Below are 26,702 nucleotides of genomic sequence, written 5' to 3'. Positions count from 1 at the left end.
TGGATTCTTGGCTTAGATTCTGGGATTTGATTCTCAGTTCAGGTATTCTCGGCTTGGATTCTTGGCTGGAATTTTCAGGTGGGATGCCCAGCTTGGATTTTTGGCTCAGATTCTCAGGTTGCGATTCTCGGCTTGGATTCTCAGCTTAGATTATTGGCTCTGATTCTGAGCTGGGATTCTTGGTTTAGATTCTCGCCTGGGATTCTTGCCTCGGATTCTCAGCTGGGATTCTCACTTGGAATTCTCGGCTCTGATTCTTGGATCTGATTCTTGGATCTGATTCTTGGCTCGGATTCTCGGCTCGGATTCTCGGCTCGGATTCTCAGCTCGGATTTTCAGATGGGATTCTTGGCTTGGATTCTCGGCTGGGATTATTGGCTCGGATTCTCGGCTCAGATTCTCAGATAGGATTCTCGGTTCGGATTCTTGGTTCAGATTCTTGGCTCGGATTCTTGGCTCGGATTCTCGGCTCGGATTCTCGGCTCGGATTCTCGGCTCGGATTCATGGCTCGGATTCTCAGATGGGTTTCTCGGCTGGGATTCATGGCACGGATTCTCGGCTCGGATTCTCGGCTCGGATTCATGGCTCGGATTCATGGCTTGGATTCATGGCTTGGATTCTCAGCTCGGATTCTCAGCTCGGATTCATGGCTCGGATTCATGGCTCGGATTCTCAGATAGGATTCTCAGAGATCTGCTATGAAAAGATGTTTGTTTAGCATGAAGAGAATTTGATGTAGTTGGCGTGATTTACACATCTAAGTGATGCGCGGGGGATGGGGCACGCGGGGCCGGCGCCTGCAGCTGCTGATAAACAAACTTCCAAGTGAATGCGGACTTCCAGCGTCTGTCATTAATTTTCGGCACGCAGTGAACCCGACGCGGGATAAATCGCACGCCGCTGCCTGCGGGGCGTCTTCTCTTATTAATAAATTGCTTCCAGTTTTTCACTCGCTTACAATACTTTGAGGCGAGCGGCAGATAAAGCGGATTAGGCGCCACAAATAAGCCGAACGTGTGGCGAGCGTCTAATAAATCGTGACTTTCCGGGCTGTAAATGTGGTGAAGTCGGCAGACTGTGCGGAGAGGAGGAAGCGTGCGATTGGGCGGCGCTCACATGATGGAGTTATTGGACGGGCGCTGCGCTCCGCTGACTTTCATTCCTCACATCATAAAATCACCGACTTCTTTCCATTTCCAGCATTCGTCCCGAAACGTGACTTCCATCTCCGCTACCAAAGCCGACCGCGGCGGATAAGGCGACTCTTCCAGGCGCCTCGCCATTCTCTACTCTATTTACTTTAATATAGACATGAAAGAGACATCAGAGGCGCGGCGCTCGCTTCATTCTTCTATAAATCGCTCATTCCCATGGCTGGGCGCAAAAATCCCGGACTGGCCGCCTCCAGGGCTAACCGACCCGCCCAACACACACTGAGTCCCAGTATCTCCACCCAATATGGCCGCCTCCAGTGCTAACCGAACCGCCCAACACGCTAAGTCCCAGTATCTCCACCCAATATGGCCGCCTCCAGGGCTAACTGACCCGCCCAACACACTGAATCCCAATATCTCCACCCAATATGGCCGCCTCCCGGGCTAACCGACCCGCCCAACACGCTAAGTCCCAGTATCTCCACCCAATATGGCCGCCTCCCGGGCTAACCGAACCGCCCAAAACACGCTGAGTCCCAGTATCTCCACCCAATATTGGCACCTCCAGGGCTAACCAACGCACCTCCGACACACTGAGTCCCAGTATCTCCACCCAATATGGCCGCCTCCCGGGCTAACCGAACCGCCCAACACGCTGAGTCCCAGTATTTCCACCCAATATGGCCGCCTCCAGGGCTAACTGACCCGCCCAACACGCTGAATCCCAGTATCTCCACCCAATATGGCCGCCTCCAGGGCTAACTGACCCGCCCAACACGCTGAATCCCAGTATCTCCACCCAATATGGCCCCCTCCCGGGCTAACCAAACCGGCCCTGACGCACTGAGTCCCAGTATCTCCACCCAATATGGCCGCAGTTGAGCCGGCGTCACAATTCTGCGCCTGCAGCTCGGAGTTCACATTGAATTTGGGTTCCGATCACTGATCACATGATTCCCCTTTATCATACATAGAGGGCTGTGTAATGGATATGGAAGGGTGAGACACCATCTCCGCTGACACCAATGCTGGGGGTTATTATTCCCTCCGCTGACACCAATACTGGGGGTTATTATTCCCTCCGCTGGCACCAATACTGGGGGTTATTATTCCCTCCGGTTACACCAATGCTGGGGGTTATTATTCCCTCCACTGACACCAATGCTGGGGGTTATTATTCCCTCCGGTTACACCAATGATGGGGGTTATTATTACCTCCGCTGACACCAATACTGGGGGTTATTATTCCCTCCACTGACACCAATGCTGGGGGTTATTATTCCCTCCGCTGACACCAATGCTGGGGGTTATTATTCCCTCCACTGACACCAATACTGGGGGTTATTATTCCCTCCGGTTACACCAATGATGGGGGTTATTATTACCTCCACTGACACCAATGCTGGGGGTTATTATTCCCTCCGGTTACACCAATACTGGGGGTTATTATTCCCTCCACTGACACCAATGCTGGGGGTTATTATTCCCTCCGGTTACACCAATGATGGGGGTTATTATTACCTCCGCTGACACCAATACTGGGGGTTATTATTCCCTCCACTGACACCAATACTGGGGGTTATTATTCCCTCCGCTGACACCAATGCTGGGGGTTATTATTCCCTCCGCTGACACCAATGATGGGGGTTATTATTCCATCCGCTGACACCAATGCTGGGGGTTATTTGGTATATGGTAGGGATCGCTATCTTTGTGGGGATCGTTGTATTTGTAGGGATTGCTGCCTTTGTAGGGATCGGTCCTTGTAGGGATCACAGTCTTTGTAGGGATTGTTGTCTTTGTAGGGATCGCTGTCATTGTAGGGATCGCTGTCATTGTAGGGATTGTTGGCTTTGTAGGGATTGTTGTCATTGTAGGGATCGCTGTCTTTATGGTGATTGCTGTCTTAGTAGGGATGGCTGTCTTTGTAGGGATCGTTGTCTTTGTAGGGATCGCTGTCTTTGTAGGGATCGCTGTCTTTGTAGGGATTGTTGTCTTTGTAGGGATCGCTGTCTTTGTGTGGATTTTTCTCTTTGTAGGAATTGTTGTCTTTGTAGGGATCGCTGTCTTTGTAAGGATTGTTGGCTTTGTAGGGATCGTTGTCTTTGTAAGGATTGTTGGCTTTGTAGGGATCGTTGTCTTTGTAGGGATCGCTGTCTTTGTAAGGATTGTTGGCTTTGTAGGGATTGTTGGCTTTGTAGGGATCGTTGTCTTTGTAGGGATCGTTGTCTTTGTAGGGATCGCTGTCTTTGTGTGAATTTTTCTCTTTGTAGGAATTGTTGTCTTTGTAGGGATCGTTGTTTTTGTTGGGATTATTGTCTTTGTAGGGATTACAGTCTTTGTAGGGATCGCTGTCATTTTAGGGATCGCTCGCTTTGTAGGGAACGTTGTCTTTGTAGGGATCGCTGTCTTTGTAGGGATCGCTGTCTTTGTAGGGATTGCTGTTTTTGTAGGGATTGCTGTCTTTGTAGGGATCGCTGTCATTGTAGGGATCGCTGGCTTTGTATGGATCGCTGTCTTTGTAAGGATTGTTGGCTTTGTAGGGATCGCTGTCTTTGTAGGGATCGTTGTCTTTGTAGGGATCGCTGTCTTTGTGGGGATTGTTGTCTTTGTGGGGATCGTTGTCTTTGTGGGGATCGTTGTCTTTGTAGGGATCGATGTCTTTGTAGGGATCTTTGTCTTTGTGGGGATCGCTGTCTTTGTAGGGATCGCTGTCTTTCTTGGGATCGTTGATTTTGTAGGGATCCCTGTCATTGTTGGGATCGCTGTCATTGTAGGGATCGCTGTCCTTGTAGGGATCGTTGTCTTTGTAGGGATTGTTGTCTTTGTAGGGATCTCTGTCTTTGTAAGGATCGTTGTCTTTATAGGGATCACTGTCTTGTAGGGATCGCTGTCTTTGTGGGGATTGTTGTCTTTGTGGGGATCGCTGTCGTTCTGGTTATCGCTGTCTTAGTAGGGATTGCTGTCTTAGTAGGGATTGCTGTCTTTGTGGGGATCGCTGTCTTTTATAGGATCGTTGTCTTTGTAGGGAACAATGTCTTTGTGGGGATTGTTGTCCTTGTAGGGATCTCTGTCTTTGTAGGAATTATTGTCTTTGTGGGGATCAATGTCTTTTTTGGGATCGTTGTCTTTGTAGGGATTGATGTCTTTGTAGGGGTTGCTGTTTTTGGAGGGATCACTGTCTTTGTGGGGATTGTTGTCTGTGTCGGGATCTCTGTCGTTGTAGGGATCGCTTTTTTTTGTGGTGATTGCTGTCTGTGTAGGGATCATTGTCTGTGTAGGGATCATTGTCTGTGTAGGGATCATTGTCTGTGTAGGGATCATTGTCTTTGTAGGGATTGTAATCTTTGTGGGGATTGGTTTTGTAACGGATCAACTGGCCCCCAAATTTGGTACCTCCGTTGACGGATGCTCCTGGTGCTTCCCGAGGGCTCCAAGCACTCCACCAGACACCATAACCACCTCAGACCCCATGAACCGCTGTAGCTTGGTTGGGGTTTCGCCATCTCCTATGACAAGGCTCCAGGTTCCAGTGGGTGAATCTCTCTTTCCCCAGAGAGGGCAGCAGGAACAGGAACAGGAACAAGGTCTTACAAGAGCTTAGTGATTATCCTAGGGAGTATGAAGAGCATAGCAATCCCTTGTAGCCGATTCCCCCAATGAGAGACAGGACTCTAGATTGAGGGTGAAGTAGATCTCTCGGTTTAATGGTACAGCTGCTCTTTTATACAGTTTTCCCCCACAAGGTTACCGCCCAGGGGGACTTTGCTGGGGACAGGACATGGAATTCAAAATCCAATGAAAACAGAGTTTTACACTCAGTCACTCCCATACAGTGTTCACAACCCCTCCCCCCCCCATTCATATTTGTTCCATGTGAGGTGGATGTATGGACACATTATGGATTATGCATACGAGATATTTATTTAGTGCTTCGATTATTTGCACAGTTTAGCACTTTATTCATTTTCCCCTAGCACCTTATTCTCACGCGATATCACTTTATTTATTTAATCCCTCCCCTCTGCCTGATTACATTATCATATGCAGATGAAATTGTATACAGAAATATAATTAACCTGAACTAATTATCTAGTCATCTGGACAGAAACAATATGTGAGTTCATTATCAATGGGACAGACAGAATCCACATCACACCTCAATACACAGACAATAGGAAGAGACCACCAGTGACAGACTGTCCGTCTCTGACAATGAAGAACATGGAATACACATCTGAGCATTGCTATGATTATTAGGAGTCACAGAATCATGGACTCAGACTATAGGACTGACTGCGTGAAGTGGGATCAAATCCTCATAGATCAGGAGAAACGGCTGACAAATATTCCTCTCCCACAGGAAGCAATCCAAACCATTAATTATCTGTCTGTGAGTACCGTCACAGTTTTCTTTGTAGGGATCGCTGTCATTGTGGGGATTGTTGTCTTTGTAGGTATCGCTGTCTTTTGGGGATCGTTATCTTTGTAGGGATTGCTATCTTTGTAGCGATCGCTGTCTTTGTAGGGATCACTGTCTTTGTGGGGATTGTTGTCTTTGTGGGGATCGTTATCTTTGTAGGGATCGCTGTCATTATAGGGATTGCTGTCTTTCTGGGGATCGTTGATTTTGTAGGGAGATCGTTGTCTTTGTAGGGATCAGTGTATTTGTGGGGATTGTTGTCTTTGTAGGAATCGCTGTCTTTCTAGGGATCGCTGTCTTTGTATGGCTCGTTGTCTTTGTTGGGATTGTTGTCTTTGTAGGGATCGCTGTCTTTGTAAGGATCGTTGTCTTCGTAGGGATCGTTGTCTTTATGGAGATCGCTGTCTTGTAGGGATCGCTGTCTTTGTGGGGATTGTTGTCTTTGTGGGGATCGCTGTCTTTATAGGGATCGCTGTCTTTCTGGTAATCGCTGTCTTAGTAGGGATTGCTGTCTTTCTAGGGATTGTTGTCTTTGTCGGGGTCGCTGTCTTTTAAAGGATCGTTGTCTTTGTAGGGATCATTGTCTTTGTGGGGATCGATGTCTTTGTAGGGATCACTGTCTTTGTAGGGATCGTTGTCTTTGTAGGGATTGCGGTCTTTCTGGGGATAGTTGTCTTTCTGGGGATCGTGTTCTTAGTAGGGATCGCTGTCCTTGTATGGATTGTTGTCTTTGTAGGGATCGCTGTCTTTGTGGGGATTACTATCTTTGTAGGGATCGCTGTCTTTGTAGGCATTATTATCTTTGTGGAGATCATTGTTTTTGTAGGGATCGTTGTGTTTGTAGGGATTGCTGTCTTTATGGGGATCACTGTCTTTGTAGGGATCATTGTCTTTGTGGGGATTGCTGTCTTTTTGGGGATCACTGTCTTTGTAGGGATCACTGTCTCTGTAGGGATCGCTATCTTTGTGGGGATTGTTGTCTGTGTAGGGATCTCTGTAAATGTAGGGATCACTGTCTTTGTAGGCATTATTGTCTTTTTTGGGATCGTTGTCTTTGTAAGGATCCCTGTGTTTGTGAGGATTGTTTTTTTTTGTTGGGATCGTTGTGTTTGTGGGGATTGATGTGTTTGTGGGGATTGCTGTTTTTGTAGCGATCACTGTCTCTGTAGGGATTGCTGTCTTTGTGGGGATTGTTGTCTGTGTAGGGATCTCTGTATTTGTAGGGATCGCTGTCTTTGTAGGCATTATTGTCTTTGTGGGGATCGTTGTCATTGTAGGGATCACTGTCTTCGTGAGGATTGTTGTTTTTGTAGGGATCAGTGTCTTTGTAGGGATCACTGTCGTTGTAGGGATCGCTGTTGTTGTAGGGATCGCTGTCTTTGTAGGGATCACTGTCTTTGTGGGGATTTTTGTCTATGTAGGGATCTCTGTCTTTGTAGGGATCGCTTTTTTTGTTGTGATTGCTGTCTTTGTAGGGATTGCTGTCTTTGTAGGGATTGCTGTCTGTGTAGGGATCATTGACTGTGTAGGGATTGTAATCTTTGTGGGGATTGGTTTTGTAACGGATCGACTGGCCCCCAAACTTGGTACCTCCGTTGACGGATGCTCCTGGTGCTTCCCGAGGGCTCCAAGCACTCCACCAGACACCATAACCGCCTCAGACCCCATGAACCGCTGCAGCTTGGTTGGGGTTTCGCCGCCTCCTACGACAAGGCTCCAGGTTCCAGTGGGTGAATCTCTCTTTCCCCAGAGAGGGCAGCAGGAACAGGAACAGGAACAAGGTCTTACAAGAGCTTAGTGATTATCCAAGGGAGTATGAAGACCATAGCAATCCCTTGTAGCAGGTTCCCCCAATGAGAGACAGGACTCTAGATTGAGGGTGAAGTAGACCTCAAGGTTTAATGGTACAGCTTCTCTTTTATACAGTTTTCCCCCACAAGGTTACCGCCCAGGTGGACTTTGTTGGGGACAGGACATGAAATTCACAATCAGTGGCGGCTGGTGCTCAAATTTTTTGGGGGGGGCGCAAAAAATGCGGTAAAAAATTGCGTGACTTTGACGCCACACAAGTGTTAAAGGGGCCTTCAGTAATCACAGGCCTACAGTGCGCCTTCTTGGCGCCCATTCCCCCTTATCAGCGCCTAATTAGTTAATGCCTGTCCGGTCCCCGTCTATTCCGGTGTCGGCTCTCTGCAGTACACCCCCCACACCTTTCCCGCCAGCCCACCGACTCCATATCCAGCCCCAGACTGGTGCCCCCTGCTTTCCATGTACCGGTACTGCAGCAGAACCATGCGCGACATGCTGTGTTTCCCCTCGGACTGTTTATAGTGCAGCACGCCATGTGTTGTGTATGAAGAAGGGGGAAAAGTACAGCGGTGGACATGGTGTCAAATTATGTGAGTACATGTCTGTATCTGTAGGGAGTGTAATACGGTCTGGGGCTCTACACTGGAGGGGTTACAAGTCCCAGCATTCCCTGCCAGGCAGTGTACATAGCTGAGGAATGGCACCAGGGAGACTACAAGTCCCAGCATTCCCTGCCAGGCAGTGTACATAGCTGAGGAATGGCACCAGGGAGACTACAAGTCCCAGCATTCCCTGCCAGGCAGTGTACATAGCTGAGGAATGGCACCAGGGAGACTACAAGTCCCAGCATTCCCTGCCAGGCAGTGTACATAGTTTAGGAATGGCACCAGGGAGACTACAAGTCCCAGCATTCCCTGCCAGGCAGTGTACATAGTTTAGGAATGGCACCAGGGAGACTACAAGTCTGGATGCGGAGACTGAGAGGCTGAGCAGCGGACTGACTCTGGAGTGACTCATCTCACCACCGTCCAAGAAGATCTCGAGCAGGAGAAGGCGATCCGATGCGGCTGGGCTCTCTGCTCGCAGTTGCTCTCTTTCTCCCTCTGTCTCCGATCCTCCGAGTCCTCTGGCTTCTCCTGCTAGGCCTGGCTGCGACACTCCTCCTCGGGGCTCGGGCGGGAACTGACGGAAGCCGGAAGCGGTGATCGACGTCAGCGGGGTCAGCATGGGGCCATGGGATGTCCTGGATGATGATTGGTCCAGGCTGTAGACTGGACCAATCACAGCCAGGATATCAGAAAGTGGGGGTGTCCAATCACAAAGACTTGCGCCCAGGTTACGCCCCCAGAAGGCAGCCAATCGGTGCCTCTTCTGGGACGTAACCCCCCCCCCCCCCCACTAGCCACCAGTTCCTTCACAGAGGCCGGCGAACCCAATTTTTTTTTTTTACAACTTTATTTGTTCGCTTTGTCATTTTTTTTTTCTTTTTTTTTTTTTTTTCGTTTTTTTAGGGGTAGGGGGGCGGCGCCCTGGCGCCCCCTATGCACGGCCCGCCACTGTTCACAATCCAATGAAAACAGAGTTTTACACTCAGTCACTCCCATACAGTGTACACAACCCCTCCCCCCCCCCCCCATTCATATTTGTTCCATGTGAGGTGGATGTATGGACACATTATGGATTATGCATACGAGATATTTATTTAGTGCTTCGATTATTTGCACAGTTTAGCACTTTATTCATTTCCCCTAGCACCTTATTGTCACGCGGTATCACTTTATTTATTTAATCCCTCCCCTCTGCCTGATTACATTATCATATGCAGATGAAATTGTATACAGAAATATAATTAACCTGAACTAATTATCTAGTCATCTGCACAGAAACAATATGTGAGTTCATTATCAATGGGACAGACAAAATCCACATCACACCTCAATACACAGACAATAGGAAGAGACCACCAGTGACAGACTGTCCGTCTCTGACAATGAAGAACATGGAATACACATCTGAGCATTGCTATGATTATTAGGAGTCACAGAATCATGGACTCAGACTATAGGTCTGACAGCGTGAAGTGGGATCAAATCCTCATAGATCAGGAGAAACGGCTGACAAATATTCCTCTCCCACAGGAAGCAATCCAAACCATTAATTATCTGTCTGTGAGTACCGTCACAGTTTTCTTTATAGGGATCGCTGTCTTTGTAAGGATCTCTGTCTTTGTAGGGATCACTGTCTTTGTGGGGATTGTTGTCTTTGTGGGGATTGTTATCTTTGTAGGGATCGCTGTCTTTGTGGGGATCGTTGTCTTTGTAGGGATCGCTGTCTTTGTGGGGATTGTTATCTTTGTAGGGATCGCTGTCTTTGTAGGAATTTCTGTCTTTGCAGGGATCGCTGTCTTTGTGGGGATCATTATCTTTGTAGGGATCGCTGTCTTTCTGGGGATTGTTATCTTAGTAGGGATCGCTGTCTTTGTAGGAATGTCTGTCTTTGCGGGGATCGCTGCCTTTGTAGGGATCGCTGTCATTTTGCGGATTGTTGTCTTTGTAGGGATCGCTGTCTTTGTGGGGATCGTTATCTTTGTAGGGATTGCTGTCTTTGTAGGGATCGCTGTCTTTGTAGGGATCGCTGTCTTTGTAGATATCGCTGTCTTTGTAGGGATCTCTGTCTTTGTGGGGATTGTTGTCTTTGTAGGGATCGCTGTCTTTGTGGGGATTGTTGTCTTTGTAGGGACCGCTGTCTTTATAGGGATCGCTGCCTTGGTTTGGATCGTTGTATTTGTAGGGATTGCTGTCTTAGTAGGGATTGTGGTCTTTGTAGGGGTTAATGTCTTTGTACGAAACTATGTCTTTGTAGGGATTGTTGTCTTTGTAAGGATCGCTGTCTTTGTACGAAACTATGTCTTTGTAGGGATTGTTGTCTTTGTAAGGATCGCTGTCTTTGTAGAGATCGTTGTCTTTGTAAGGATTGTTGGCTTTTTAGGGATCGTTGTCTTTGAAGGGATCGCTGTCTTTGAAGGGATCGCTGTCTTTGTAGGGATCGCTGTCTTTGCAGGGATCGCTGTCTTTGTAAGGATCGTTGTCTTTGTAAGGATTGTTGGCTTTTTAGGGATCGATGTCTTTGAAGGGATCGCTGTCTTTGAAGGGATCGCTGTCTTTGTAGGGATCGCTGTCTTTGCAGGGATCGCTGTCTTTGTAGGGATCGCTGTCTTTGTAAGGATTGTTGGCTTTGTAGGGATCGATGTCTTTGTAAGGATTGGTGTCTTAGTAGGGATTGTTGTCATTATGGTGATTGCTGTCTTAGTAGGAATTGCTGTCTTTGTAGGGATTGTTGTCTTTTTGGAATCGCTGTCTTTGTAGGGATCGCTGTCGTAGGGATCGCTTTTTTGTGGTGATTGCTGTCTTTGTAGGGATTGCTGTCTGTGTAGGGATCATTGTCTGTGTAGGGATTGTAATCTTTGTGGGGATTGGTTTTCTAATGGATCAACTGGCCCCCAAATTTGGTACCTCCGTTGACGGATGCTCCTGGTGCTTCCCGAGGGCTCCAAGCACTCCACCAGACACCATAACCACCTCAGACCCCATGAACCGCTGCAGCTTGGTTGGGGTTTCGCCGCCTCCTACGACAAGGCTCCAGGTTCCAGTGGGTGAATCTCTCTTTCCCCAGAGAGTGAAGAAGGAACAGGAACAAGGTCTTACAAGAGCTTAGTGATTATCCTAGGGAGTATGAAGAGCATAGCAATCCCTTGTAGCCGATTCCCCCAATGAGAGACAGGACTCTAGATTGAGGGTGAAGTAGAACTCAAGGTTTAATGGTACAGCTGCTCTTTTATACAGTTTTCCCCCACAAGGTTACCGGACAGGACATGAAATTCACAATCCAATGAAAACAGAGTTTTACACTCAGTCACTCCCATACAGTGTACACAACCCCTCCCCCCCCCCCCACTTCATATTTGTTCCATGTGAGGTGGATGTATGGACACATTATGGATTATGCATACAAGATATTTATTTAGCGCTTCGATTATTTGCACAGTTTAGCACTTTATTCATTTCCCCTAGCACCTTATTCTCACGCGGTATCACTTTATTTATTTAATCCCTCCCCTCTGCCTGATTACATTATCATATGCAGATGAAATTGTATACAGAAATATAATTAACCTGAACTAATTATCTAGTCATCTGCACAGAAACAATATGTGAGTTCATTATCAATGGGACAGACAGAATCCACATCACACCTCAATACACAGACAATGGGAAGAGACCACCAGTGACAGACTGTCCGTCTCTGACAATGAAGAACATGGAATACACATCTGAGCATTGCTATGATTATTAGGAGTCACAGAATCATGGACTCAGACTATAGGTCTGACAGCGTGAAGTGGGATCAAATCCTCATAGATCAGGAGAAACGGCTGACAAATATTCCTCTCCCACAGGAAGCAATCCAAACCATTAATTATCTGTCTGTGAGTACCGTCACAGTTTTCTTTATAGGGATCGCTGCTGTCTTTGTGGGGATTGTTGTCTTTGTAGGGATCGCTGTCTTTGTAAGGATCTCTGTCTTTGTAGGGATCACTGTCTTTGTGGGGATTGTTGTCTTTGTGGGGATCGTTATCTTTGTAGGGATTGCTGTCTTTGTGGGGATCGTTGTCTTTGTAGGGATCGCTATCTTTGTGGGGATTGTTATCTTTGTAGGGATCGCTGTCTTTGTAGGAATTTCTGTCTTTGCAGGGATCGCTGTCTTTGTGGGGATCGTTATCTTTGTAGGGATCGCTGTCTTTCTGGGGATTGTTATCTTAGTAGGGATCGCTGTCTTTGTAGGAATGTCTGTCTTTGCGGGGATCACTGCCTTTGTAGGGATCGCTGTCATTTTGCGGATTGTTGTCTTTGTAGGGATCGCTGTCTTTGTGGGGATCGTTATCTTTGTAGGGATTGCTGTCTTTGTAGGGATCGCTGTCTTTGTAGATATCGCTGTCTTTGTAGGGATTGCTGTCTTTGTGGGGATTGTTGTCTTTGTAGGGATCGCTGTCTTTGTGGGGATTGTTGTCTTTGTAGGGACCACTGTCTTTGTAGGGATCGATGTCTTTGTGGGGATCGTTTTCTTTGTGGGGATCGCTGTCTTTGTAGGGATTATTGTCTTTGTAGGGATTGGTGTCTTTGTAGGGATTATTGTCTTTGTAGGGATTGGTGTCTTTGTGGGGATCGATGTGTCTTTGTAGGGATTGATGGCTTTATAGGGATCGCTGCCTTGGTTTGGATCGTGGTATTTGTAGGGATTGCTGTCTTAGTAGGGATTGTGGTCTTTGTAGGGGTCAATGTCTTTGTACGAAACTATGTCTTTGTAGGGATTGTTGTCTTTGTAAGGATCGCTGTCTTTGTACGAAACTATGTCTTTGTAGGGATTGTTGTCTTTGTAAGGATCGCTGTCTTTGTAGGGATCGTTGTCTTTGTAAGGATTGTTGGCTTTTTAGGGATCGTTGTCTTTGTAGGGATCGTTGTCTTTGAAGGGATCGCTGTCTTTGAAGGGATCGCTGTCTTTGTAGGGATCGCTGTCTTTGCAGGGATCGCTGTCTTTGCAGGGATCGCTGTCTTTGTAGGGATCGCTGTCTTTGTAAGGATTGTTGGCTTTGTAGGGATCGATGTCTTTGTAAGGATTGGTGTCTTAGTAGGGATTGTTTCATTATGGTGATTGCTGTCTTAGTAGGAATAGCTGTCTTTGTAGGGATTGTTGTCTTTTTGGGATCGCTGTCTTTGTAGGGATCGCTGTCGTAGGGATCGCTTTTTTGTGGCGATTGCTGTCTTTGTAATGATTGCTGTCTGTGTAGGGATCATTGTCTGTGTAGGGATTGTAATCTTTGTGGGGATTGGTTTTCTAACGGATCAACTGGCCCCCAAATTTGGTACCTCCGTTGACGGATGCTCCTGGTGCTTCCCGAGGGCTCCCAGCACTCCACCAGACACCATAACCGCCTCAGACCCCATGAACCGCTGCAGCTTGGTTGGGGTTTCGCCGCCTCCTATGACAAGGCTCCAGGTTCCAGTGGGTGAATCTCTCTTTCCCCAGAGAGGGCAGCAGGAACAGGAACAGGAACAAGGTCTTACAAGAGCTTAGTGATTATCCAAGGGAGTATGAAGAGCATAGCAATCCCTTGTAGCCGATTCCCCCAATGAGAGACAGGACTCTAGATTGAGGGTGAAGTAGATCTCTCGGTTTAATGGTACAGCTGCTCTTTTATACAGTTTTCCCCCACAAGGTAACCGCCCAGGGGGACTTTGTTGGGGACAGGACATGAAATTCACAATCCAATGAAAACAGAGTTTTACACTCAGTCACTCCCATACAGTGTACACAACCCCTCCCCCCCCCCCCCCACTTCATATTTGTTCCATGTGAGGTGGATGTATGGACACATTATGGATTATGCATACGAGATATTTATTTAGTGCTTCGATTATTTGCACAGTTTAGCACTTTATTAATTTCCCCTAGCACCTTATTCTCACGCGGTATCACTTTATTTATTTAATCCCTCCCCTCTGCCTGATTACATTATCATATGCAGATGAAATTGTATACAGAAATATAATTAACCTGAACTAATTATCTAGTCATCTGCACAGAAACAATATGTGAGTTCATTATCAATGGGACAGACAGAATCCACATCACACCTCAATACACAGACAATAGGAAGAGACCACCAGTGACAGACTGTCCGTCTCTGACAATGAAGAACATGGAATACACATCTGAGCATTGCTATGATTATTAGGAGTCACAGAATCATGGACTCAGACTATAGATCTGACAGCGTGAAGTGGGATCAAATCCTCATAGATCAGGAGAAACGGCTGACAAATATTCCTCTCCCACAGGAAGCAATCCAAACCATTAATTATCTGTCTGTGAGTACCGTCACAGTTTTCTTTATAGGGATCGCTGTCTTTGTAAGGATCTCTGTCTTTGTAGAGATCACTGTCTTTGTAGGGATTGCTGTCTTTGTAGGGATCGCTGTCTTTGTGGTGATCGTTATCATTGTAGGGATCGCTGTCTTTGTGGGGATCATTGTCTTTATAGGGATAGCTGTCTGTGTGGGAATTTCTGTCTTTGCAGGGATCGCTGTCTTTGCAGGGATCGCTGTCTTTGCAGGGATCGCTGACTTTGCAGGGATCGCTGTCTTTGTAGGGATCGCTGTCTTTTTAGGAATTCCTGTCTTTGTAGGGATCGCTGTCTTTGTAGGAATTGCTTTCTTTGTAGGGATTGTTTTCTTTGTAGGGATCGTTGGCTTTGTTGTGATCGCTGTCTTTATGGGGATCGCTGTCTTTGTGTGGATCGTTATCTTTGCAGGGATCCCTTTCTTTGTAGGGATCGTTGTCTTTGTGTGGATCGTTATCTTTGTAGGGATCCCTTTCATTGTAGGGATCCCTTTCTTTGTAGGGATCGTTTCTTTGTGGGGATCGTTATCTTTTTAGGGATCACTGTCTTTGTGGGGATTGTTGTCTTTGTAGGGATCGTTATCTTTGTGGGGATCATTATCTTTGTAGGGATCGTTGTCTTTGTAGGGATCGCTTTCTTTGTAGGGATCACTGTCTTTGTAGGGATTGTTGTCTTTTTTAGGGATCGTTGTCTTTGTAGGGATCGTTGTCTTTGTAGGGATCACAGTCTTTTTAGGGATCATTGTCCTTGTGGGGATTGTTGTCTTTGTAGGGATCATTGTCCTTGTGGGGATTGTTGTCTTTGTAGGGATCACAGTCTTTTTAGGGATTGTTGTCCTTGTGGGGATTGTTGTATTTGTAGAGATCGTTGTCTTTGTAGGGATCGCTGTCTTTGTAGGGATCGCTGTCTATGTAGGGATCGCTGTCTTTGTAGGCATCGTTATCTTTGTAGGGATCACAGTCTTTTTAGGGATTGTTGTCCTTGTGGGTATTGTTGTCTTTGTAGGGATCATTGTCTTTGTAGGGATCGCAGTCTTTTTAGGGATCGTTGTCCTTGTGGGGATTGTTGTCTTTGTAGGGATCGTTATCCGTTGTCTTTGTAGGGATCGCAGTCTTTTTAGGGATCGTTGTCCTTGTGGGGATTGTTGTCTTTGTAGGGATTTTTGTCTTTGTACGGATCGCTTTCTTTGAATGGATTGTTTTCTTTGTAGGGATCGCTGTCTTTATAGGGATCGCTATCTTTGTAGGGATCATTGTCTTTGTAGTGATCGCTGTCTTTGCAGGGATTTTTGTCTTTGTAGGGATCACTGTCTTTGTGGGGATCACTGTCTTTGTGGGGATCGTTGTCGTTGTAGGGATCGCTGTCTTTGTAGGGATCACTGTCTATGTAGGGATCGCTGTCTTTGTAGGGATCGTTGTCTTTAATGTGATCGCTGTCTATGTAGGGATCGTTGTCTTTGTTGTGATTGTTGTCTTTGTAGGGATCGTTGGCTTTGTCGTGATCACTGTCTTTGTAGGGATCGCTGTACTTGTAGGGATCGTTGTCTTTGTAGGGATTGTTGTCTTTGTAAGGATCGTTGGCTTTGTACGGATCGCCGTCTGTGTAGGGATCGCTCTCTTTGTAGGGATTGTTTTCTTTGTAGGGATTGTTTTCTTAGTAGGGATCGCTGTCTTTGTAGGAATCAATGTGTTTGTAGGGATCGCTGTGTTTGTAGGGATCGCTGTGTTTGTAGGGATCGCTGTCTTTGCAGGGATCAGTGTCTTTGTAGGGATCGCTGTTTTTGTAAGGATTGTTGTCTTTGTAGGGATTGCTGTCATTGTAGGGATCGGTGTCTTTGTAGGGATCGGTGTCTTTGTAGGGATCGCTGTTTTTGTAGGGATCGCTGTTTTTGTAGGGATCGTTGTCTTTGTAGGGATCGTTGTCTTTGTAGGGATCGCTGTCTTTGTAGGGATCGCTATCTTTGTAGGGATCGGTCTTTGTAGGGATTGCAGTCTTTGTAGGGATTGTTGTCTTTGTAGGGATCGCTGTCTTTGTAGGGATCGTTGGCTTTGTCGTGTTCGCTGTCTTTTATGGGGATCGCTGTCTTTGTAGGGATCACTCTCTATGTAAGGATCACTGTCTTTTTAGGGATTGTTGTCTTTGTAGGGATCACTGTCTTTCTAGGGATTGCTGTCTTTGTAGGGATCGCTGTCTTTGTAGGGATCGTTGTCTTTGTAGGGATCGCTGTCTTTGTAGGGATCAATGTCTTTGTAGGGATCGTTGTCTTTGTTGTGATCGATGTCTATGTAGGGATCGCTGTCTTTGTAGGGATCACTGTCTTTGTAGGGATCGCTGTCTTTGTAGGGATCGCTGTCTTTGTAGGGATTGTTGTCTCTGTGGGGATCAATGTTTTTTGGGGATTACTACCCTCCATAGACCATACTGCTCAAACAAGGTGTCCTCTTGGTGCCCATGAAGTGTAGGGATCAGTATGAGGAATGTCCTGTCCATGGAACAGTTGCTCGGGGGTCTTGGTGGCTCACAGGCCAGCTGAACAATTGTTTTACAAGAAAAGAGAGAGAAGGGTCTCATTTCCTGGCCATAGGGAGTAATGGAGGACATGGGGAGCGGTGGGGAGTCATAGCTGGGAGGAGGAGCAGGGTGAGCAGAGTTTTTTTAGTCATTGTTGGGAGGAGGAGCAGGGTGAGCTGAGTTGCTCAGTCATTTCTGGGAGGAGGAGCTGAGTTGCTGAGTCATTGCTGGGAGGAGGAGCTGAGTTGCTGAGTCATTGCTGGGAGGAGGAGCTAAGTTGTTGAGTCATTGCTGGGAGGAGGAGCTGAGTTTTTGAGTCATTGCTGGGAGGAGGAGCAGGGTGAGCAGTGTTGCTCAGTCATTGCTGGGAGGAGGAGCTGAGCTGCTGAGTCATTGCTATGAGGAGGAGCAGGGTGAGCTGAGTTGCTGAGTCATTGCTGGGTGGAGGAGCTGAGTTTTTGAGTCATTGCTGGGAGGAGGAGCAGGGTGAACTGAACTGCTGAGTCATTGCTGGGAGGAGGAGCTGAGTTTTTGAGTCATTGCTGGGAGGGGGAGCAGGGTAAGCAGAGTTGCTGAGTCATTGCTGGGAGGGGGAGCAGGGTGAGCAGAGTTGCTCAGTCATTGCTGGGAGGAGGAGCTGAGTTTTTGAGTCATTGTTGGGAGGAGGAGCTGAGTTGCTGAGTCATTGCTGGGAGGAGGAGCTGAGTTGTCAGTCATTGCTGGGAGGAGGAGCAGGGTTTGCAGAGTTGCTGAGTCATTGCTGGGAGGAGGAGCTGAGTTGCTGAGTCATTGCTGGGAGGAGGAGCTGAGTTGCTGAGTCATTGCTGGGAGGAGGAGCTGAGTTGCTGAGTCATTGCTGGGAGGAGGAGCAGGGTGAACAGAGTTGCTGAGTCATTGCTGGGAGGAGGAGCTGAGTTGCTGAGTCATTGCTGGGAGGAGGAGCTGAGTTGCTGAGTCATTGCTGGGAGGAGGAGCAGGGTGAGTAGGGTTACTCAGTCATTGCTGGGAGGAGGAGTTGAGTTGCTGAGTCATTGCTGGGAGGAGGAGCAGGGTGAACAGAGTTGCTGAGTCATTGCTGGGAGGAGGAGCTGAGTTGCTGAGTCATTGCTGGGAGGAGGAGCTGAGTTGCTGAGTCATTGCTGGAAGGAGGAGCAGGGTGAGCAGAGTTGCTCAGTCATTGCTGGGAGGAGGAGCTGAGTTTTTGAGTCATTGTTGGGAGGAGGAGCTGAGTTGCTGAGTCATTGCTGGGAGGAGGAGCTGAGTTGCTGAGTCATTGCTGGGAGGAGGAGCAGGGTGAGTAGGGTTACTCAGTCATTGCTGGGAGGAGGAGCTGAGTTGCTGAGTCATTGCTGGGAGGAGGAGCAGGGTGAGTAGGGTTGCTCAGTCATTGCTGGGAGGAGGAGCTGAGTTGCTGAGTCATTGCTGGGAGAAGGAGCTGAGTTGCTGAGTCATTGCTGGGAGGAGGAGCTGAGTTGTTGAGTCATTGCTGGGAGGAGGAGCTGAGTTGTTGAGTCATTGCTGGGAGGAGGAGCTGAGTTGTTGAGTCATTGCTGGGAGAAGGAACAGGGTGAGCAGTTTTGCTCAGTCATTGCTGGGAGGAGGAGCTAAGTTGTTGAGTCATTGCTGGGAGGAGGAGCAGGGTGAGCAGATTTGCTGAGTCATTGCTGGGAGGAGGAGCTGAGTTGCTGAGTCATTGCTGGGAGGAGGAGCTAAGTTGTTGAGTCATTGCTGGGAGGAGGAGCTGAGTTGTTGAGTCATTGCTGGGAGAAGGAACAGGGTGAGCAGTTTTGCTCAGTCATTGCTGGGAGGAGGAGCTAAGTTGTTGAGTCATTGCTGGGAGGAGGAGCAGGGTGAGCAGAGTTGCTGAGTCATTGCTGGGAGGAGGAGCTGAGTTGCTGAGTCATTGCTGGAAGGAGGAGCAGGGTGAGCAGAGTTGCTCAGTCATTGCTTGGAGGAGGATCTGAGTTGCTGAGTCATTGCTGGGAGGAGGAGCTAAGTTGTTGAGTCATTGCTGGGAGGAGGAGCTGAGTTGTTGAGTCATTGCTGGGAGGAGGAACAGGGTGAGCAGTTTTGCTCAGTCATTGCTGGGAGGAGGAGCTAAGTTGTTGAGTCATTGCTGGGAGGAGGAGCAGGGTGAGCAGAGTTGCTGAGTCATTTCTGGGAGGAGGAGCTGAGTTGCTGAGTCTTTGCTGGGAGGAGGAGCAGGGTGAGTAGGGTTGCTCAGTCATTGCTGGGAGGAGGAGCTGAGTTGCTGAGTCATTGCTGGAAGGAGGAGCTGAGTTGCTGAGTCATTGCTGGGAGAAGGAGCTGAGTTGCTGAGTCATTGCTGGGAGGAGGAGCAGGGTGAGCAGATTTGCTGAGTCATTGCTGGGAGGAGGAGCTGAGTTGCTGAGTCATTGCTGGGAGGAGGAGCTAAGTTGTTGAGTCATTGCTGGGAGGAGGAGCTGAGTTGTTGAGTCATTGCTGGGAGGAGGAACAGGGTGAGCAGTTTTGCTCAGTCATTGCTGGGAGGAGGAGCTAAGTTGTTGAGTCATTGCTGGGAGGAGGAGCAGGGTGAGCAGAGTTTTTGAGTCATTGCTGGGAGGAGGAGCTGAGTTGCTGAGTCATTGCTGGAAGGAGGAGCAGGGTGAGCAGAGTTGCTCAGTCATTGCTTGGAGGAGGAGCTAAATTGCTGAGTCATTGCTGGGAGGAGGAGCTAAGTTGTTGAGTCATTGCTGGGAGGAGGAGCTGAGTTGTTGAGTCATTGCTGGGAGGAGGAACAGGGTGAGCAGTTTTGCTCAGTCATTGCTGGGAGGAGGAGCTAAGTTGTTGAGTCATTGCTGGGAGGAGGAGCAGGGTGAGCAGAGTTGCTGAGTCATTGCTGGGAGGAGGAGCTGAGTTGCTGAGTCTTTGCTGGGAGGAGGAGCAGGGTGAGTAGGGTTGCTCAGTCATTGCTGGGAGGAGGAGCTGAGTTGCTGAGTCATTGCTGGAAGGAGGAGCAGGGTGAGCAGAGTTGCTGAGTCATTGCTTGGAGGAGGAGCTGAGTTGCTGAGTCATTGCTGGGAGAAGGAGCAGGGTGAGCAGATTTGCTGAGTCATTGCTGGGAGGAGGAGCTGAGTTGCTGAGTCATTGCTGGGAGGAGGAGCTAAGTTGTTGAGTCATTGCTGGGAGGAGGAGCTGAGTTGTTGAGTCATTGCTGGGAGGAGGAACAGGGTGAGCAGTGTTGCTCAGTCATTGCTGGGAGGAGGAGCTGAGTTGCTGAGTCATTGCTGGGTGGAGGAGCTGAGTTTTTGAGTCATTGCTGGGAGGAGGAGCAGGGTGAACTGAACTGCTGAGTCATTGCTGGGAGGAGGAGCTGAGTTTTTGAGTCATTGCTGGGAGGGGGAGCAGGGTAAGCAGAGTTGCTGAGTTATGGCTGGGAGGGGATGCAGGGTGAGCAGAGTTGCTCAGTCATTGCTGGGAGGAGGATCTGAGTTTTTGAGTCATTGCTGGGAGGAGGAGCTGAGTTGCTGAGTCGTTGCTGGGAGGAGGAGCTGAGTTGTCAGTCATTGCTTGGAGGAGGAGCTGAGTTTTTGAGTCATTACTGGGAGGAGGAGCAGGGTTTGCAGAGTTTCTGAGTCATTGCTGGGAGGAGGAGCTGAATTGCTCAGTCATTGCTGGGAGGAGGAGCAGGGTGAGCAGAGTTGTTGAGTCATTGCTGGGAGGAGGAGCTGAGTTGCTGAGTCATTGCTGGGAGGAGGAGCATAGTGAGTAGGGTTGCTCAGTCATTGCTGGGAGGAGGAGCTGAGTTGCTGAGTCATTGCTGGGAGGAGGAGCTGAGTTGTCAGTCATTGCTGGGAGGAGGAGCAGGGTTTGCAGAGTTGCTGAGTCATTGCTGGAAGGAGGAGCAGGGTGAGCAGAGTTGCTCAGTCATTGCTGGGAGGAGGAGCTGAGTTGCTGAGTCATTGCTGGGAGAAGGAGCTGAGTTGCTGAGTCATTGCTGGGAGGAGGAGCAGGGTGAGCAGAGTTGCTGAGTCATTGCTGGGAGGAGGAGCTGAGTTTTTGAGTCATTGCTGGGAGGAGGAGCAGGGTGAGCAGAGTTGTTGAGTCATTGCTGGGAGGGGGAGCAGGATGAGCTGGGGGAGCAAACATTCCCCGATGGGACCATTCTTCACACGCAGAGCTCGGAGTTCTGAAAATTCAGCATTCCTCATCCAGTGCTCCCATTATAGGGGGAGGAGTCATGGTCTGGGAGGAGGAGCAGGGTGAGCTGAGTTGCTGAGTCATTGCTGGGAGGAGTCTGTAACGCTCCTGCGTTTTTATTATAGGCTGGATTTGCAGCTGCAAAATCTCCACTCAGTAGTCATGCAGAGATGTGTTGAATACCAGATCCAACTCTCCAGGACTCATCACCGTGGGCCTGTCAGCTTCAACATACAGATATACACAGTCAATGAGATGTTCCTGGAGTGATAGGATGTATATGATAGTATGAAGGTGATGTGCTGAAGGGAAAGGTGTGAACAGTGATAAGGATGGTAAGCACTTGATAGGTTTGTACAGGAGAGTTCAAGATGGTATTAGGAATGCAGATAGGTTAGTATCGAGTATGCTAACAGGTGGTGAGGACAGCAGATGACAAATACAGGATAGAATAACCCAGTGCAAGGATAGATAGTAGTAGACTCAAGAGCTAGCAATCTATGCAGCAGTGCAGATGATAGATGGTAGTAGGCTGAAGAGCTAGCAATCTATGTAACAGTGCAGATGATAGGATAGTATAGATAGGTAGTAACAGTCCTTAATGTGCATAGGTAGATAGTGCAATAAGGTTATGGAGGGTTCCCCTGCGGGGTACTTATCACAAGTAATGTTAGTAGTTAGAGAGGTCCAGTAGATAAGGAATGGTCCGGTAGCGAGATACAGGGATCAGTAGCGAGGTTCCGGTCTGCTCCAGGTAGAGGGAATAGCTGGAGGTTCCGAACGAGAAACAAGCTTGAAAGCATGTGGATACACAAGGCAGGTTGAACGAACAATGTGAGTGAGACCGCCGGCGGTTGAAATAGCCGCTCTGCGGCGCTCAGCAGTGACATCATCGTTCTTAAAGGTATATGCGTACCACCTGAAGAGAAAGGTGGGACGCATTACAGAGGAAAGTGGTGATTAAGGGTACCGGAGGTACCAGAATCTTACAGTACCCCCCCCCCCCTTAAGGCCGGCTCCGGAAGGCCTATAGGACAGGTTTCTCTGGGTGTTTCGAGTGAAAGTTCCGTATAAGTCTAGGCGCATGAATATCAGAGGTATCTAACCAGGTGTCGTCTTGGGGTCCATAGTTCTTCCATCTTATGAGATACTGGAGTCTTCCTCTATGGATGCGAGAATCCAAAATTTCCTTGATCTCATACTCTTCTCCGCCTTCAACTTGTATTGGAGGTGGAGGCAAGATGGTAGGCCTTATTCCTTGGTTAGGAACATGGGGCTTCAGTAGCGACACATGGAAGATGGGATGGATCTTGAGATCTGCTGGTAGGGTGAGCTGTACTGCAGCTTTTCCGATAAGTTTTTTAATTGGGAAGGGTCCCAAAAATAAAGGCCCAAGCTTCTTGCTAGGGATTTTTAATCTTAAGTTCTTTGTCGATAGCCAAACAAGGTCCCCAATAGCGTACTGAGGAGAAGGTCTTCTACGAAGGTCGTAGTACTTTTTTTGTTGACTGTGAGCGTGTGATATAGTGGTATTGAGTAAACCCAGAGAGTCTTTTATTTGGGTAAGGTAATCCGAGGCTACTGGGTTACTCGATGGCAGGATGCGTGGTGGAAGAAGAGTGGGATGAAACCCATAGTTCAAGTAGAACGGACTTTGCTTCGTAGTACTGTGGGTTGCGTTGTTGTAAGCAAATTCTGCTAGAGGAAGGAGATCCACCCAATCATCCTGCAGGTATGATGTGTAGCAGCGTAGATATTGCTCAATGCACTGGTTGACTCTTTCAGTCTGTCCGTTGGTCTGAGGGTGGTAGGGAGAAGTGAGCTTTCGCTCAATGCGTAAAATTTGACAAAGTGCTTGCCAAAATTTAGAGATAAATTGTGAACCACGGTCGGACAAAAGAGTTTTTGGAATTCCATGCAACTTAAACACGTTTCATCAGTAGTTCCGCTGTTTGTTTAGATGAAGGTAGTCTACGGATAGCGATGAAATGTGCCATCTTTGTCAAGTGGTCCACTGACACTAGGATGGTATTAAATCCTTTGGAAGGTGGTAGTTCTACTATAAAATCTAAGGACACAACTTCCCATGGAACCTGGGGTATTGGTAGATTACAAAGTAGTCCAGATGGTTTCGTAGTGTCAATTTTGGAACTTGCACAGATGTCACATGAAGAAACAAATTTTTGTACAGACGTCTTCATATCAGGCCACCAAAACTGCCTGGTGAGCAAATTAAAGGTTTTCGTTATACCCATATGTCCTGCCATGGGCACATCATGTGATAACTCCAAGATCTTGGTGCGCATAGTAGGGGGTATGTAAAGTTTGTCATTGTAATAGAGGAAGCCTTCTGCATCAGTACTTAGTTGTGGTGGAGGTGAATCCATTCCTATACTGTGCAGAATCTCTTCCTTCAAGGAACGGACAACACCAATAATGCGTTCATAGGGTATTATGGGAATGGAAGGGATTTCGGCGCAGTTATCTTCGGTTAGTCGTGATAGCGCATCCGCTTTTTTATTTTTGTCTGCAGGCGTGTAGGTCACTAGGAAATTAAATCTTAAAAAGAATAATGACCATCGTACCTGCCGGTGGGAGAGAGTCTTGTTAGTCTGGAGGTATTGAAGGTTTTTATGATCTGTATATATGAGTATTGGTAACCGGGTACCTTCTAGTAGATGTCGCCAATTCTCCAGTGCCAGTTTTATGGCAAGCAACTCCTTTTCACCCACTGGGTAATTCACCTCTGGGCTGCTTAGTGATTTTGAAAAGAAAGCAACTGGGTGGAGTGATGAAGTGTTTGTTGGTCGTTGGGAGAGAACTGCTCCTACTGCCATATTTGACGCATCTACCTCTAGAATATATTGGAGGGATGGGTCTGGATGGCGTAGTATGGGAGCAGAAGTGAAGCTTGATTTTAACAAGCAGAAGGCTTGATTTGCTTCTTCTGACCATTTGAATGGTTTTTTTATACTTGTCAGTTGTGTGAGAGGTCTCACAATAGCGGAAAAGTTCTTGATGAACTTCCTATAGAAATTCGAGAATCCAAGGAATCGCTGTAGGGCCTTACGAGTTGTTGGTATAGGCCAGTCTAATACAGGATATCTTACTCATATCCATCTTAATTCCGGTTTTGGATATGAAGTATCCTAGAAATAATATTTCTTCTTTATGAAATAGACATTTTTTTAATTTCACGTATAGTCTGTGTGAGAGCAGTCTGGACAACACAAGTCTTACATGTTTTATGTGTTCAGGCATAGAACGAGAATAAATAAGTATATCGTCCAGATATACTACAACACAGACATCAAGTAAGTCTCTAAAGATGTCGTTTATGAATCTTTGGAAAGCTGCGGGAGCATTACATAGCCTGAATGGCATCACAAGGTATTCGAATAGTCCGTATCTGGTTCTGAATGCTGTTTTCCACTCATCCCCGTCACGGATTCGGATTAGGTTGTATGTCCCTTTCAGGTCTAATTTGGTGAAATAAGTAGCCCCACGTACCTATTCAATAAGTTCAGGGATGAGCGGCAATCTGTTTCCCATCCATCTATTAGCAAGCATGTACTTCCATTTGTGAAGACACTTGGACACTCAGGTTGAGTAGTGTTATTTAGTGTTAGGTTCTGCAAGAAACGCAGGATGCCTTGTTGTTGGCCTTGCAGCTTCCGCATGCCTTTGCAAATGTGTGTTAACTAAACTCCTGTTTTTAACTTATATTGTTAGACAGGTTTATTTTGGTTTGTTAGCAGACTGGTGGGTAAGTATTTCAAACTAGGGACCGGCTGTTTTTCACACACCTTTGTTTATCCCATCTTGCTTTTCAATTGACAGAGAAGGTTCTGACCAGCTTCGCAGAGAAGGTTCTGGCCGGTCACAGAGAGGGTTCTGGCCGGCTTCGCAGAGAAGGTTCTGGCCGGTCACAGAGAGGGTTATGGCCAACTTCGCAGAGAAGGTTCTGGCCGATCACAGAGAAGGTTCTGGCCGGTCACAGAGAGGGTTCTGGCCGGTCACAGCGAAGGTTCTGGCCGGTCACAGAGAAGGTTCTGGCCGGTCACAGAGAGGGTTATGGCCAACTTCGCAGAGAAGGTTCTGGCCGATCACAGAGAAGGTTCTGGCCGGTCACAGAGAGGGTTCTGGCCGGTCACAGCGAAGGTTCTGGCCGGTCACAGAGAAGGTTCTGGCCGGTCACAGAGAGGGTTATGGCCAACTTCGCAGAGAAGGTTCTGGCCGATCACAGAGAAGGTTCTGGCCGGTCACAGAGAGGGTTCTGGCCGGTCACAGAGAGGGTTCTGGCCGGTCACAGCGAAGGTTCTGGCCGGTCACAGAGAAGGTTCTGGCCGGCTTCACAGAGAAGGTTCTGCGCTAGCGTTGTCCTAGCGGTGTGAGTAGACGCACAAGGTGATGCGGTGACCTTCATAGGACATGGGTGGCACATCCCTCAGCTCTGTGTTTTTATATTCATGGCACATTATGCTGATCAGGAACAATGATTGGGACATTCCGCCAGCTCAATAGTCAGGTGGAGGGGATCGGCTTCTATCTCCCAGAATATCAATAGTTCATTTCACAGATCAGCGTTTCTCTGATCTGAAAGTAATTGGCTCTTCTTGTTTTTCCAGGCATATTATATCGCAAGTCATGTGCTTCATCGGCCGCCTGTCTTATCGCTTCTGCTGGATACCAGTCTTTCTGCACTCCGGGTAAAGTCAATTCTGTTTGCATCAGCTGCTGTGACACGTCCCTCTGCAACGGACCCCGCACCAAAAGGAACCGGAGCGCCGCAGCAATGCATCATGGGAGTTCCCCGGCAATACTGATGTCTCTAGTGGTGGGCCTGATGACAAAGCAGCTATAGGGGACACTATGCTCAGGACTGCTGCCGGGCCCCCAGGACAGCAACTCAAATTCTTATTGGTTTGTTGGAAAAGCAAACGTGACAAGTCACCAAAAATCTATTTTTGTTATATTTCTTGCTGGGCTTCAGTAAAATGAATCCTCCGTTGTATTTTAAAACTGCACTTTAATAAACGCCATTCTTTTTTGCGCACACAGAATAAATGGAAGCCAATGGAAGATTTGTTAATGACTGTAAATGAAATGATAAATGAGTCTTTTATTTCCTAATATTTGCCTTTTCCAGCTCATTTGTTTGAAAGTTGACACAAAAGAACAAACCATGAATCCCAGAATGCTCTTCTTCTATAGAATCCAACCAATAGGAACACTTCACCATTCAGCCTGAAAGGCGTCACATCCACCATGTTTGCTGCTTGGCTCTGTGATTGGTTTGTGAAATGTCTGGATGGAGCTGAGGCTCCCAGAGGCCCCACCTTCTTCCAGCGCTCCGGTGGAGTCTGACCGAATCTTTCACTCCCTCCATCAATATCCTCATCATGTCCTATAGACCCCAGATGGAGGCCACTCATTCCTTTCCTCCATCAATATCCTCATCATGTCCTATAGACCCCAGATGGAGGCCACTCATTCCTTCACTCCATCAATATCCTCATCATGTCCTATAGACCCCAGATGGAGGTCACTCATTCTTTCACTCCATCAATATTCTCATCATGTCCTATAGACCCCAGATGGAGGCCACTCATTCCTTCCCTCCATCGATATCCTCATCATGTCCTATAGACCCCAGATGGAGGCCACTCATTCCTTCCCTCCATCG

At 47.7% G+C, this 26,702-nt stretch overlaps 1 protein-coding gene across 1 annotated transcript in view; it reads left to right on the top strand.

The window, feature by feature from the left end:
* Positions 1-26,369, top strand: part of LYPD1 (LY6/PLAUR domain containing 1) — a 111,367-nt gene extending 84,998 nt beyond the window's left edge. The window contains exon 3 of the mRNA XM_082261018.1: positions 25,645-26,369. Within this exon, the coding sequence (XP_082117144.1) occupies positions 25,645-25,880 (236 nt within the window). The 3' untranslated portion in view covers positions 25,881-26,369. The remainder of the gene's footprint in view (positions 1-25,644) is intronic.
* Positions 26,370-26,702: the final 333 nt, after the last annotated feature.

Source organism: Pelophylax lessonae, assembly GCF_965119305.1.
Source record: "Pelophylax lessonae genome assembly, chromosome: 6".
Lineage (NCBI taxonomy): Eukaryota > Metazoa > Chordata > Amphibia > Anura > Ranidae > Pelophylax > Pelophylax lessonae.
This window is presented reverse-complemented; position numbering and strand designations above follow the sequence as displayed.